Below are 16247 nucleotides of genomic sequence, written 5' to 3'. Positions count from 1 at the left end.
ACTAAAGGCACTAACTACTGATAGGCATAGTTAGCAAATGAAAGATTTTGATAGAGAACAAACAATGTATTTACCTTAATAGTGTTCAAAAGTCATAATATATATAGCAGTTCATGACATCCAGTCTTAGAAATTTCAAAACTCCGCCATTTCTCTCCCCACATCCACCACTGCCGGCGGCTCACCTCCAACTGCGCAACGCTACGCGCTGTTAACAGCCAACTGCCCAACACTACAATGGCAAATTCCAACAATGCCACCCAGCCACAGACTGCACACAGCACAGCCAGTGATTTTCATACGGAGCGCTACGTGGCGTTACCATTAAAAAAACCTAAACAGCCTACTTAAAAATGCTCCAAACTTATGGGTGTAGATATTGATGAAAACTTGGAGTGGAAGAAGCATATTAATGAGCTTCTCAAACAAGTATGTTCGGCTACTTTTACTCTTCCCATAATTGCTAATCTTGGAAAGAAACGTATCAATTTCCTGAGATATTTTCCAAATTTCCACTCAGTAATGTCGTACGGAATAATTTTGTGGGGTTACTCAACACTTAGAAAGGAAGAGTTGATTGCATAAAAGCGATCACTGGGAATAATGTGTGTTCACCCACAGACGTCACGCCTCATCAAGGGATTTTATCTGCACCGCCACACTACATATACTCGCCAATGAAGATAACAATAATCCATCACAATATGGGCAGAATAGTGACGTCCATACCTACAACACTCATTATTAAAGCTGCCAGTGGCTCAAAAAGGAGTTCAATATGCAGCAACAAAATTTTTTTATCAATTTCCCAATAACATAAAATGCCTGACAGGTAGCGAAGCAAGTTTTAAATCTAATTTAAAATCATTTCTCCAGGACGACTTCATTAACTGATATCTACTTACAAAGTGGTAACCAGTAACAAAAGGGTAGTTGCATGAGTAGTGTTTATTAACGTTAACAGTAATTGTGTTTACGTACCTTGTAAACTGATTGGTTCCACATCATTTGAATAAGAGAATCGTTCAGATGTAACTAACTAACAATTCGATGGAAATGAATGAAACTGTAAGAGCATTTGCCAGAGGTCTGGCAGTCGTGCACAGAAAACTGGGTGTCACACCCCTCAGGTCAGTGTGATTATAGCGCTAAACGGGACTGTCCACGCAAGACAGTGTGAGTCTGTCAGCTGGTAGTTACCGTGCACTGTCGAGCTGGTGGCCTTCATCACGACATTGCCCGAAGGCAACACTTGGATGCCTTCATATGGGTAAGAGCCATCTGGAAACTGGAAGAAGGACGAATTGTTTCACATGCATCGCCAACCACAGGCACTGCTGGCCAAGCGAGAAGGTGGCCGACCACAGCCAATCACAGCAACAGACGACTGTAACATTTTTCAACAAGCAGGAAGCGACCCATGCGAAAAAGCGCCTGTAACTGCAACCAAATTTAAAGACAAGCAGTAGACAAGCAGTCTAACGCTCCACAATGGCACGGCGACTGCATGGGGGTAATATCTTTGCCAAACAACCAGTGCGCTGTGTCCCGTTGACAGTCGCACGTCGGCGGCACCCTTTGCGGAGGTGTCGGGAGCAAAGAGAGTGGACCAGTGAGATGTGGGGTCACGTGCTCTTCTAAATGATTCTGGACTTACCCACGTATGGCGAGAGATGGGAACACGTTATGCAGCCAGGGACATCGTCGAACATGATCGTTTTGGTGGTCCAGTTGTTATGCTGCGTGGAGGCGTAATGTTGCGTGGAAGTACTGACCTCCAAATCTTTGAAAACAGTGAATGCACCATACAATAATATTGTGACGCTGTTTTCTTCCAAAAGTGCCTCTTTTCAGTGGTGCATTCGGCACTGACTTCATTTTTATAGATGATAACGTGCGATCGTATCGAACTGCGCAGGTAGAGGATCTCTTGGAACGAGAGGATATTCGACGAATGGACTGCTCTGGCCCCTCCCTCGACTTAAATCCCATCGAGAACCTGTGGGATGCGTTGCGGTGTCGTACACCAACACGTCCAGATGCACCTGCGACCGTCCAGCAGTTGCCAAACGCGCTGGCAGAGGAATGGAACGCCCTGCCACGAGACCCCTTACCAAATGAGTGGCCAGGGTGGTAGCAACGTGCAGAGAATGCATTGCCATCGGTGGTCATGACACACACCATATCTAGCCTTTCCTGATGTCCAGGGCACCACCATACACCGCGGCGACCTCAGTGTAATTATTGCCTTTGAAGGGAAACATCATTTCTATTAGTCTCATTGGGAATTTCTTTTGGTCACCTTCTGTAATATTCCTTCTGTGTGTGGTCCAAAGTTCATCGCGCTGTGTTACTTGGAAGTGACCAATCATGCGAAATCTACTTTCGTCTTTAAGTTTTGCACTCCACTGTAGTATCTTTAAAGCAATGGGGTGAGTAGGTGCTAGACAAAAAATTCTCCTTTTTTTCGAACGTTCGAAAAATTCAGTATTAGTAATTCTACCTCGTTAAACCACATTTTATGCATTAAAATTGGCACAATTGTTTTGTTTACATGTTGTTGTTGTTGTTGTTGTTGTGGTCTTCAGTCCAGAGACTGCTTTGATGCAGCTCTCCATGCTACCCTATCCTGTGCAAGCTTCTTCATCTCCCAGTACTTACTGCAACCTACATCCTTCTGAATCTGCTTAGTGTATTCATCTCTTGGTTTCCCTCTACGATTTTCACCCTCCACGCTGCCCCCCAATGCTAAATTTGTGATACCTTGATGCCTCAGAACATGTCCTACCAACCGGTCCCTTTTTCTTGTCAAGTTGCGCCACAAACTCCTCTTGTCCCCAATTCTATTCAATACCTCCTCATTAGTTATGTGATCAACCAATCTAATCTTCAGCATTCTTGTGTAGCACCACATTTCGAAAGCTTCTATTCTCTTCTTGTACAAACTATTTACATGTTGTATTCTATTATGGTGTGCTGTGCCTTTTATAAACTTGTGACAGTAATTTACTTTCCACTGCTAAGAAAGCTCCTCTAAAATAATTTGTTGATATAGTCTCGTACCAAATGACGCATGACGTTAAGTGTAATGCTTGGATAACCCAAATTCTCCCAAAATCTGACAGTTATTTGTATGGATTGAGGTTAGTGATGATATAGCTCATCTAGTGTCAATTTGGGGCATTGTTTGCGGAAAGTATGTTTGTCTTTCACTTCCAAATTTTTCGTGTATTCTTTAATGTTAACCTATTCAGATACGGGCCGCAGTGGTAACACCGGTCCCCGTCAGATCACCGGAGTTAAGCGCTGTCGGGCTGGGCTAGCACTTGGATGGGTGACCATCCGGTCTGTCGAGTGCTGTTGGCAAGGGGTGCACTGAGCCCTTGTGAGCCACACTGAGGAGCTACTCGATTGAGAAGTAGCGGCTCCGGTCTCGGAAATTGACATGGGCCAGGAGAGCGGTGTGCTGGTCACACGCCCCTCCATATCCGCATCCAGCGACGCTTGTGGGATCCGGATGACACGGCGGCTGGTCGGTGCCGTTATGCCTTCATAGCCTGTTCGGAAGGAGTTTTGGAGTTATTCAGATACGCCAGTGTCCGTATTTTACTCTGCGGAAAGTTGCAGTGTTGTTTGCAGCAGAACGTATAGTTCGTTTTTCCCGCCCCGTCACTCACCCCACGGTTGCCCACGTGTTGGGCTTTGGCAGGTGGAGCCTACTTCCTCCACTGCCGGTCCCCCCTCCACACCCTGCCGTCATCACCCGTCCTCCGTCCCCTGACTTGGTCAGCATGTGGCGAAAAATCTATAGTTTAGGCATTCCCAATTGATGTATCGTACCGTTTTACTGACTGGCATAGTCCAATGCGCGAAATTTTGTCCTATTGCGAGTTCTAAACTTAATAAATTTATACTAGGCGGTCATTTCACGCTCCAAGCTGAAGTAAGTCATGGGAGTGAAGTTGTTTGTATGTACGAGTCGAATGTACGGAATCGCCGAAGTGATATAAATATGGAGACATAGGAATGGCTGGGAGGAGGTATCGTGCTTGGACGTGCCCGTGACCGAAGTTGCCCGATCTGTTGGTGCATCAACGCTGGCCGCCCAATGCGTGAGCTAGAAATAGAAACTATATAACAGCGCGTAAGAACATTGCTCCTAAGAAGGTCCTAACCAAAGGGAACCGAAGGCTGTTGTCGTACCTTGTCAGTGACAGTCGGTTTAAAACCGGATGGTTCAAAGGTTCAAATGGCTCTGAGGACTATGGGACTAAACATTAGAGGTCATCAGTTCCCTAGAACTTAGGACTACTTAAACCTAACTAACCTAAGGACGTCACACACATCCATGCCCGAGGCAGGATTCGAACCTGCGACCGTAGCGGTCACGCGGTTCCAGAATGAAGCGCCTAGAACCGCTCGGCCACACTGGCCGGCAAACCAGATGGGAATTACTGATCTCAGTGAATGAACATCTCAACCAATTTCGCGAGCGACCTTTGAGAAAGTGAACGATAGGGGTCGGGAATCTCGAAAAAGGTCGTGGTTCACAGCGGCACATTAAGCTGCACGTCTGTAGTGGGCCAAACAGTACAGAAACTGGAAAGCAGCTGACTGGAGGCGTGTAGTGTGGTTCGACGACTCGCTGGTTTGCTTCTTTTCAAACTGCCCAAGGCGTCGAGTGCACAGACAGCTCAATGGCGTGTTTAACAGTGTGGCCCAAAACATTTATACATTTTTTAATCATCCTTAAATTCCAAATTAATTGACAGAAACGTCTCATTTTTGATACTTTAAAAGTTAATTTTTCTGGCAGTTGCCACATACGAGTTGTTTTGTTTTGTTACGTGACAATCGCCACTCAAGCGTTCTTACAGGCAGTTCCACAAGAAAGTATACACCGTTGTCTGTATGAAATAAAAGACACTTTTATAAACATACGTTTACATGAAAATACATGTTGTTACTAATTGCACGACAGAGTGAGGTGGCGTAGTGGTTAGCACACTGGACTCGCATTCGGGAGGAATACAGTTCAATCCCGCTCCCGGCCATCCTGATTTAGGTTTTCCGTGATTTCCCTAAATCGATCCAGCCAAATGCCGCGATGGTTCCTTTTAAAGGGCACGGCCAATTTCCTTCTCCGTGCTTTCCTAATCCGATGAGACCGATGACCTCGCTGTCTGGTCTCCTCCCCTACAACAACCCAACCAACCTATTGCACAATTACCTAATAGTTAATCCAATCGTCGCTATTATCTATTATAGCTTGACACCTTTTTGGCATGGTTTTCACGAGATTTTCTGCATATTCTCTCGGTAACGATCTCCACATCGTCCTGACTTTATATGAAAGCTGCTTCAAAGCATATATTGGCTTTCCTTTAAGCTTTATACGACCAAACATTTGCGATCGGATTTGCATCCGGAGACATTACAGGCCAATCCATCGTGGAAACCCTATTTTCTTATTTCCACGCTGTACGGAGACTGCTGCGATGTTTGGGATCGTTATCCTCTTTAAGCACCCAGTTTGTCTCGTTCGAACCAAATAGCTTCTTAACGGACCTCAGAAGGCATTTTTTATAAATATTGTAAATTTTATCTGCGTTTAAATTGGCTATAAATGAGTGCAAAGAGTCACATCGCGCACGTTAGCCCTCATCCACGCTTTCAAGCTCTAAATATCGTTTCAGCCACTTTGCAATGAATATCTTTGGTTTTCTAAGAAGTTTATCGGCGGCTGTATATGAAAGCATTGGTCCCTTTGGATGATTTACAAAGAACACTGACTCGTGACGTTTCAGACACTTTGGTCTCATTATAAACTGCAATCGAGAAAACGAAACATTCAACTCTCGCACTGTTTGTCTATACGCTGTGCATAAGCTCATTGATTACGGATTCGAGACCACTACCAGAGATGTCGCTGCGGAAGTTACATTTAAAATTATGGCTACACTTTCTTGTGGAACGGAATGTATGTCATAGTCGCCACATAAGCGTTTCTTCTTTTCTTTGGGTTGCGTAACAGTAGCCAAATAAGCGTTGGTTGGTTTTACTGTCAGTTACGTGAGTAAACGTGGATGGTGCAACGCTAACATTCGATGAAAGTAAGGCAGTTTTGAAGAGCTACATTAAGTGCGACAACGTTGATGAGATTAAACGCTAATCACCAAATGAGATCCAGAGCCACAGGCACGTGTGACAAGTGCGCGCGTTCGAGACAAATGTGAAGTTAGAGGCAGTGTTTAAGATGACACGAATGTTTTGCACGATCTGTGACGGCAACAAGTCCAGCGAGCTCCGGCGCTATGTTACAACAATTCGCACGCTCGACACAGAAATCTGCGAGGCAGTGTGGCCGTGAAACCAGGGTGAGTCCCTCAAGTATTCAGCGCATGTTGGAGGACGATACAGACCGTAGAACGTAATATTACATGTGGTTTACTGGCCTAATGGACAACAATAAATTTTTTGCAGAGATGATTTTGTTGTCTGATTTTTGCCAATTTAGCTCGATGGTACAGTAAAAGAGAGCCGTGAATTTATCGGGAGTGAATGTATGATGTGGGTTAATCAAGGCCGTTCTTCCTTGTAGGTAGAGTTACCGGTGAGGTGTACCTACAGAAGCTTCAGACATCCATTTTACCTGCCATCTGTGAGTTGTATAAGAACGAAAGATTTTACTTTAAACAAGATGGAGCCCTACCGTACTGCCATAATCATGACAGGGAGTACCGCAACGAAAGTCTACACCCAAAGTGGATAGACCGAAGAGAGGTTGTCGAGCCACCACAATGTTCTCCAGACTTAACGCCTCTGGACCTTCATCTACGAGAAAGCCTATAGGACGTAATTTTCGACAACAACCGGACACACTGGGTGAACTTAAAGTATGCATCGAACTTCCCTGTGCAGGTAACCGACTGGACAGGTTTCAGGCGGGAGTTTGTGCAGCAGTTCAGTAGTATAGCTTGTGTATGGATGTTAATCGCGACCAAGTCAAATACCTAGACTGATTTCAATAACTTGATCTACATGATTTCAACGAAGATGAAACGTTTCTGTTAGTTAGTTCCAAAGGCATCAGCACCCAAGCGGCGCATACATTTTTTTGGGCCACTCTGTATTTGGAGATGGTTCTGTGATATCTTGTACCATGGAGTGGCTCATTCATTCTGGTTAACGTGAACATGAACCTGGATGTTTATTTCAAGGCTCTTGGTGACTAAGTACTGCCTTGGCTCCTATGATGTTCACGATGAGTATGCTACGGATACTTTTGTCTTCCAAGATGACAACAGCCGTGCTTACGTGGCTGCAGGCATACGCCCCTGGTTTGACAAACACCGAGACAACCTGTCGCACTCGACTATCCGGCTAAATCACGCGATCTTAATTCCCTGAGATGCGTTTACGTCTGTGCAATTTCCCGCGCGCAGTAGATGCGTGCAGCTGTCGCACGAAGAGGCAAAGAGGCCGACACACTGGTGGCTCGCACCTGTGCGCAGGAGTCTCGCCGTTCCGGGGCAGACACGCGCATCTGTGGTGCGCTCTTTGTCTCACTGCGTCTCACCGGCAAAGGGTTCAGGTTTTCGCACGCATTCTAATTTCTCATGGTGTTAGGACACTGGTCGAGTAGCCCAACGAAAAAAAAAAGCAATGTGAACGGTGTTATCGGCTAGCTGATTCTGTGGATTATGAAGGATAGAATGAAGTTAAATAAGTCTCTACAGTTCCTCAGCAACAAGATGAGTCCGTAAACAACAACGGCAAACCTGAACAAAATAAAACCCTTCGTCCGTACTTCGGATGAATGACTGCTGAAGAGGAGGGGCTCTGGGATCCTTGATGCGCCGAAGCCATCCTACATCCTTTACGAGCCGCTTTGATTCATGAATTGTTTGCGTCGATAGAGGAAATAAAGACCAAAACCTCTGCTAGAAATGTACATCAATAAGGTAGTTTTTGTTTTGCAAAAGTAATCGGAAATCGTACATCTAATGCCTGGCATTTGTTGTTGGCCGCCGGCCAGTCGTCGTACGTCGTAAATTCACTGCAGAAGCTGATCCCCACTGCGATTCACAAAAGTCAACTGGCAACACATCCGGCTTGGCCAGTGAATAGAATTCGTCAGAGCTACGGCTCTAATTCATTGCTTCACCCAATGTCATTATCGTAGATAAAAGTGAGACTCAATATGTCTCAGGAACATCAACGGTATATGATCAACAATAAAATGTCAAGAGTTTTCAGACTCCTTCTAATGCTTAAGACTGCGAGATCTCGAAGTATATAAAAAATATGCATTCATTCTAGAAAGACTTGATATGATAATTGTTACCTTTTTTCTTAATTTAAATTTTTGTCGTGTTTAGAATTTATCATTACGATTACAAGTTTTGAGAGATAAATAAAATACACAAACTTGCAAATTTTGATCCGTTCATTGCAGATGTCAATAATGTAGGAAATGTTTTGTAGCTCACAGTAAGCCTTAAAAGGAATGTTGGCAAACAAACCACCAGGCCTCAGGACAGTCCGTCAGGCGGACTTAACCAGCATCTGCAGTTCGATGACTGGGGTGGCCTGTGCGATTCTGTGTAGGAATGAACGGGATCTGTCGTGCCCGCACGTTGAGGAAGAGTGCTTCTACTTAGGTGTGGGGCAAGGCAAAGAGGCGCAACACCCGGGGGTGTAAAGGCACATGTATAAAATGTCTGCGCTATTTATAACAGCGAGTGAAGATTAGCACACATCATTTCGGAAAAAAAAAAACGTTTTGTCTATGGAGTGCGTGATTGATTCTCTTGTAATTTTTTTGTTCATTTACAGACGCAATCACATGTTTATGACTCAGTCATAACCGGTTTCGGCCGTACGACGACCGTCTTCAGATTCTAAAGGCGGCATTCACTCAACAGAGATTCATGCGTTCTCAACCTAATCATCAGTGCGTGGCTTCCCCTTGATATGGTATTTCTGAAGAAACTTGTGGCCTCCCTTCATCGTAGAACTGAGACCGTTATGAGAGCGAGATGCGTGAAGTATCCTGCGGATGACTGTCTTCTTGGTGACAGCTGTGATGCGTGGTGTTTCAGGCGCGGCAGACAGCGGCAAGGCGGCCCCCTGCCCGGAGCCGCTGTACGAGTGCCCCAGCGCTAACGTCACCTACCACCTCTACATGCCCGGGTGAGTCGCGCTCCCCACCACTTTGTGGTCTCATTACTTCCTGGATTCATCTTCTGATTCGTTCTTTGTAATTTTATACAACCGGGTTCCGTCTTGATGTTACAAACTTCGAGGGCCGATGGAGAAGGGTAAATGTATCGATGTGAGATTAGGGGCCCTGGTCCAGAAACGAGCCGGTCGAAAGTGAGACACTAAAATCGTTCTGTTGTACAGTTTGAGACGATCAACAATCGTATTAAATTAAGAATCAACTCCTAAATTGCGACTGTGTTTCCGTATCAGCCGTAGAATATTTGGAAACAAATTTGTGCAGACGTTGATCTCCAACCTGGTTGCCCGGTTGTCGCGAGCTTCCGGCTTAACTACATGGGCTCTCGGTGCACGCGTGCAGGAGGGGTGCGAGCACAAGGCAGTGGAGGCATCAGGGCAGATGGAGAACTGGGCGGAGCTGCTCGGATAAAACAAGGCTCGCGATCCGGCACAGATTTTCATTTGCTAACGCGAAGCCACAACCGCAATTTTCGAATTCATTCTCGAGAAAATCGTTGTGATAACTTGACACTGGAATACGTGTGGTGGTTACTACCCAGGTCCCTGGAACGTATCCCACCTGCTATCTGTCAACGGTTCCAACATGATGGACTCCCACTTCACTTTGGACTGAGGTTTAGTGAACACCTGGGTCAGATATCTAATGAAAAGTGGGTAGACTGGAGGGTCCTGTTTCGTGGCCAGCACGCTCACCTGATCTCACACCGCTTTTTATTCCTTCGTGGGGCCGCGCGGAAAGCCTTGTGTGCGAGGCGCCTACCGAGACTGAAGAGCATCTTCTGGCAAGAATTCTCGCTGCCTGCGACACCTTCGAAATGACAACAGGGAATGAGAAGGTTGAGACTAACCTTTGTACGATGCTACGACTGCGCTGACGTTGGGAACGCCATTTAGAATAACTGATGTAAATGTAGCAGCTTGTGAAGCTTGTGCAGGTATCCAAGCCTTCCGTTTACTCTCTCATGGCTCCGTCTGCTGTTGAAACTGAAAGCAGAAAATAGAGTGGAGAAATGTTAAAGTTCTAATTTGAAAATGTATTCACAAATGGGCAAACTACTAGACTCAAGAATGAGAGATGTTTATGTAAGCATACTCAGCACTGGAAAAAAGTTGAGACTACTTAGAGAAAAGAAGTGTCCAGGGCCTGGCGGAATCCCAGTTAGATTTTATGTGGAATAATATGTGGTACCAGCCTCTACCTGAGCTCGTACCGTGTAACTGAAAAAAAGCGCTGCTAGCTCCTGTCTACAGAAAGGGTGAAAGAACGGATGTACAGAATTACTGACCAATACCGCTGATGCCTGTCTGTGGTACATTTCAGAGACCAAATATTGTTCCTGTAGAAACAAGGAGATTTACTTGAGCAGTCAGCAGGGATGCAAGAAAAGATCCATTCATGTGAAACGCAATTTGCTTTATTCACACTGGATGTCTTCCTGAGGGTAGCAACATGTGAAGAGAGAGAGTCCCACTTCTGTAGATTCCAGAGAGCCGGCTGACACTGCTCCACATCGCCAGTTAGTACGAAGATACCACAATACGGTGTGTTCACACAAATACGATTGCACCGACGAATATGCGACGACTAATGCAATGCAGTACATAATACTGGAGGGGGTTTGTTCAACAGAGACAGAGTGAGGCCCAAGGAAGCGTGACAGCAACTCCAACGTTATCGAGATGCATACACAACTTATCAATCTGGATCGGGAGCACTATCAGTTTGTTCGTTGCAGTTACTAATAACTACAGGCACGTATCGCCGTTTGTAGGTGGTAAGAAAGGCTTGCACAAAATTTTCAAGCAGTGTAATGAATGGAAATTCTCTTAAAACGTGGATAAATGCAAGAGTATGTCTCTAGAATCAAGAAAGATCCCGATAGCACACTATTACAAACTAAGTGGCGAACAAGTGGAGCACATAATGTCGTATAAATACGCTATAAATACACTATAAAAAAGGTTTACCACTAAGGAATTATCCGAATGGGACGGAAATCGGTATATGTTATGTATATGTACAGGCACACAAATGAGTACGATTAGAGAAGAATGGAATGAGATATTGAAGAGGAAGAGTTTCACTAAGTGAGCAAATGAATAATGCGTTGGTGCAGCTTTGGCTCCTATGCAAGCAATTATTCGGCTTGACACTGATTGATACAGTTTTTCGATTTCCTCCTGAGGGATATCGTGCCAAATTCTGCCCAACTGAAGCGTTAGATCGTCAAAACTCCGAGGTGGTTGGAGGGCTCTAGCCATAATGCTCCAAATGTTCTTAATTGCGGAGAGATCCCGCTACCTTGTTGGCCACCACTGCGCGAAGAGAAGCAGTAAAAACTCTCGCTGCAGGCAGGCAGGCATTTTGTTGAAATGCGAGCCCAGGATCGCTCGCTATGAAGGGCAACGAAACGTTGCGCAGAATATCGTCGAGGCACCGCTGTGCTGTGTGGGTGCCACAGATGACAACCGAGGGGGTCTTGCTGTGTAAACAAATGCCAGCGCAGACCTCCACTTCTGGCTGTCGGACCGTATGCCGCATGGCGGAAGACAGTCAGGTTGCTATCGCACAGGTTTACGGGTCGCCTCCAGACACGTCTTCGCTGGTGATCGGGGTTCCGTTGGAAGCAGGACTCACCATTGAAGATAGTTCTACACCAGTCAATCAGATAGTTCTTTCGTGGTGCGTGTTTCTTTGTCTTAAAGCGTCCTGGTATTAGAGTAAGTCGTTTTGTTTTGCATTCTCGTACAAGCCACATCATACAAACTTTTCAACAACGAAGGTAAAGTGATGAGATATCCCACTTTCTCCACGTGCTTCCATAACGTACATCTGTTCGTGTACCTCAGTACAGTCTCAAAGCCTTTTCAAGGATTACAAATGCAGTGAGAGTTTCCAGTTGGCATTCTTTCCTCTTTCCATTCATCTAAAAAAATAAAATTATTATCCCGTTATGAATATAGAATTGATAAATGTAATGCTAGGACTAGAACGGTCAAAGCGTAAGGTAAGTGACGTGAGTTTAATTATTAGCGGTAAATGAGGCGCTGGCTCGTGCAGGAATCCGGACCGGCCCCCGAAGGAGGTGGACGAGTCTACGGCGGGCTCGGTGCGGCTGTACGGGCTGGCGCTCAAGGTGCTGGTGCATGACTTCGGCGGCGGGCCGGACGACACCTTCAACAGGATGCTGCGCAGCGGTGAGTGCCACAGAGACAGCCGGCAGGAGCGTAGCCAGCTGGAAATGTGCGTCTGCCCGCCGATGTCTGTCAGCCAGTAGCGGGTTGCATCACTCCTGCTCGATGGCTGGGGATTCAAACAACCACTACTATGAACGTCCAAGAAAGTGTGTAATGTTCCACAGGTCTGCCGCCGACACCATTTCCATCGTCATCATTATGAGAATTTCTGGTAAACATCTACTGAGTTACTAGCTCGTGTCATAAACCCATTCTAGAATACTAAGCATTTCAGCCACTCTGCTGGACCTCCTTTTAGGATTCTTCTGGTGTTTCCCCGTGGCTGAACACTGTCGGAAAAACAGCTGAAAGTCGCGAGCTCTTTCTTCTTATCTCCTGTTTTCTACAGAAAATCTCGTGCTTGTACTCTTGTTAACTTTACTATTACAGACATCGCCTAAACTTTATTATTTTTCCAATTGGTCTTGTGCGCAACAAATAACTTACTTGGTCTTCCTGCTGCCACTGCTTGATCTGCTGCATTCCATCATTTAAAAAAAACCTATTATTCATGCTGAGTGCGATGCACGTTCTGTATGGCGGCTCCTGCTGTTGCTGCGGCTGCTGCTGCTTACTGCAACTACACATCATTCAAGAGAAAGTGTTTGGTCAAATCTAAAATCGATAAATGATAACCCAAACAAGTAATTCTTTTTTCCCAAAACTATATTCTGAAAGCGATTCTTTCTCATTCAATTAACAAAACGCTAGAAGCTCTTTGAACAATCGCTTCGTTTGTAAATCTACCTCCAGTGGCATTAAAGCAATATTACAAATTAATCAAGCTCTTAGACTGAAATACTTCTTAGTTAAATGCATAGTGAAACAATTCCCTGACGATTACAAAAGAAATCAATGACAAAAACCAATACTTAATCTAACAATGCTTTCCCTTAAGAATTCAACTCCTATCATTATCAAAATTACCGTCTGCTGCTACGCACATACACAAACCCTTTCCTTTAAATTAATAAGCGCGCTGCAAATTATAAAAAATATCAACGCAGTACGAAATCGTGTGTCGCTGCTGGCGGACACGGCAGTACGGCAGCTCGGCGACGACCCCTCGCCAAACACGTGCGCACCCCAGCAGGCGGGCTCCTACACTGGCCTCCAAACTGCCGCTAACTAATCCGTGCACTGCGAAGCGAGACAACAATATCTTACATTCCACAGCTTGTGTATGCTCAAATCCTAAGAGAGTATTGCCAACTCTCACAGTGTCGCCTCCACTTAAAAAAAAAAAAAAAACTGCTTTCTTGCGCTTTCTTGGAGAATCACAGTTAATGGCCTCTCCACTGGCGGGTTGCGGTCATTGGGTAGCTGATAAGAGGAAACGAGAGACATGGGGAATGTTATGAAACTATTATTTATGGCTCTGAGCACTATAGGACTTAACTTCTGAGGTCATCAGTCCCCTAGAACGTAGAACTACCTAAACCTAACTAACCTAAGGACATCACACACATCCGTGCCCGAGGCGCAGCGGTCCCGCGGTTCCACACTGTAGCCCCTAGAGCCGCTCGGCCACCGCGGCCGGGAAATGTTATTGATGTCGTGTTCCTGAGGTTCTTTTCCGGCAGTTGCTTAATTCCGCGCTTGGTGTGGCTGCGAATTTGTTTCCTCGACAGCGGCTAGCCACGAAGCAGGAAGGTAGTAGCCGTCGTCTCAGTTGCAGTTGTCCAAATTTTTTTGAGATTCCGAAGACCTCTCGGGCTTTCCTTCTATGCATATTACTCTCTTTGACTAACACCCAAACTCTTCTTGGTGCTTCACTACCACAGAGTTTGGTGCCGTTCGTGCCTTCTAACGTGTTTTTATTGTTCTCCTCGCATCTCCTATACATACTTTGCCACAAGCACACGTCACTTCATAGACTCCTGCAATGTGTAGGAGATGGGCCACGTCAGTTGTAGGTTGGAGAAAGTCTCTTATTTCGTATTGCCTTATGAATGTATTGTTTATACCACTTTTCTGAAGGAGGTTTTTGTCCATTCTGCCAGTTAGCGTGGTAACAAACGTTAACTTAACAAAGGTAGTTTCTTCGGTCTTCTTGTTTGCATTACAATTACTGCTTCGGGCGAAGGTCCTATTTATGGAAAGGCCATCACAGCCGTCGGCCATCAACATTTCCCTCTGACTGGTGTCTCTTATTGTCTGTAATGCAGAATGAATCCGAAGACAGTGTTCAGGACTGTGTGGTGGTGCGAAGTGAAGTCTAAAATACATTGCCTCACAGAAAAATGAAGCACGCAGGAGGGGTGGAGGAAACGAGACGAAACTTCATCGCTCGAGAGCGCATGCCATGCTGTTTCGGTCATTACGAAATCCACCTGTGCCGTCAGCGTTGTGGCTTATTCTCTACCAGCCGAGACATGGAGTCATACCCGATGGCTCCCCACACCGTGGCAGCAGGGGGTCAGCACCGCTGTGCCTCTGCAAAGCACTGGAAGAATGGGTCGTCTGCTCAGGTCACCGACGGTGGTTATCTAGGGTGGTGAAGGACGACGATTCATCACTAAACACGGTGTGGCATCAGCCGTGCTGCCTGGTCACGGCAGCACCGTAACGGCAGCCTACGCCTGGGATGACATTTTCCTAGTCCGGCTGATGTACGGTGCAGGATGACACAGAATGTTGCTGGCAGTCCATTACCTGATCCCTGATGGCTGAGGGCGCTACGACGTGCTCGGTGCACAGCGTGGCGGTCATCATTTACGATGGTCAGATTTTGTCCAACAGAAGCCTGAGGACGAGTATGTGTGCCCTCACCATTCGATTCTGTCCGGCATCGGGCTGCTGCCATATTCGAATGCCCCACGAATCTGGATATTGCAGTATTAGACGGGACAGCCAAATCGGGACCCACGATGAGGCCAGCCTTCGAACTGTGCCAAATGCTGATAACGCTGTCTCACACGAGTAAGTGGCATCTCTGTGTCTTTCACACCTCACGCTGTTCATGCGGCTTACATATCATTCCATGCCCGGTAACAACACTAAACACGAACAACGCTAATTCTGTGTTCGTTCTACATGTGACAGAGAACTGAAACTCTAATCACTTACACAGCTGCCGCTGGCGTGCACGAGTCGAAGTTATACTGATAATTCTGGGTGCTTCGCATTTTTTGTCAGATGACATACTTGTGTATGTTGGTAAACTTCCTGAAAGCTCTGTAGCTTAGGGTATTGTCCGGACTTCTATAGATTGACACATACAGGAACGGGAAGCTAATCTCATTATCCCCACTCCGAAGTTGAATTTCAGATGAGTTGTTTAGGAAGTGGTAAAATCTATGTAGCTTTTCTTTACTGTGTGACTATACAACAAACGTGTCATACACGTACCGATGCCACGAAAGCCAGCAGACTTCTGCATCATGATTTCCAGCATCACCATCAAAATCATGAATATGATCATCGTCAACAGTAGCATAAGCAGCTGCTTCTGTCATTCGACATGCACTGGCGGTCTTCGACAGATTACGATGTTTATGTTTTAGTATCCATGTCACTACTGCATATTTTCCAGTTTCCTCCAGCCCCCTTACATTAGCTCGTGGTCTCTGTCTTTTGATACCTGTTGTAATCCAGTTGACAACTTCCGTGGACTACTTAGCGCACACTCGCCTGGCTACAAGTACCCCTCACCTTCATTTCAGTTTCATTCCTGTTGTGCTTGTTATATACTCCACCCGAGTCTGTTCCCAGATCCATTTCATTTGTTTTCCTATCTGTTCTTGGTATTTCCAAGATGCATC

General features: G+C 45.7%; 1 protein-coding gene across 1 annotated transcript in view; it reads left to right on the top strand.

The window, feature by feature from the left end:
- The window catches only part of LOC126285274 (uncharacterized), a 63208-nt gene that overhangs the window by 12425 nt on the left and 34536 nt on the right, over positions 1-16247 (top strand). Inside the window, exons 2-3 of the mRNA XM_049984564.1 lie at positions 9105-9195; positions 12308-12444. Of these exons, the coding sequence (XP_049840521.1) occupies positions 9105-9195; positions 12308-12444 (228 nt within the window). The remainder of the gene's footprint in view (positions 1-9104; positions 9196-12307; positions 12445-16247) is intronic.

The sequence above is a fragment of the Schistocerca gregaria genome, chromosome 8, assembly GCF_023897955.1.
Source record: "Schistocerca gregaria isolate iqSchGreg1 chromosome 8, iqSchGreg1.2, whole genome shotgun sequence".
Classification (NCBI taxonomy): domain Eukaryota; kingdom Metazoa; phylum Arthropoda; class Insecta; order Orthoptera; family Acrididae; genus Schistocerca; species Schistocerca gregaria.
This window is presented reverse-complemented; position numbering and strand designations above follow the sequence as displayed.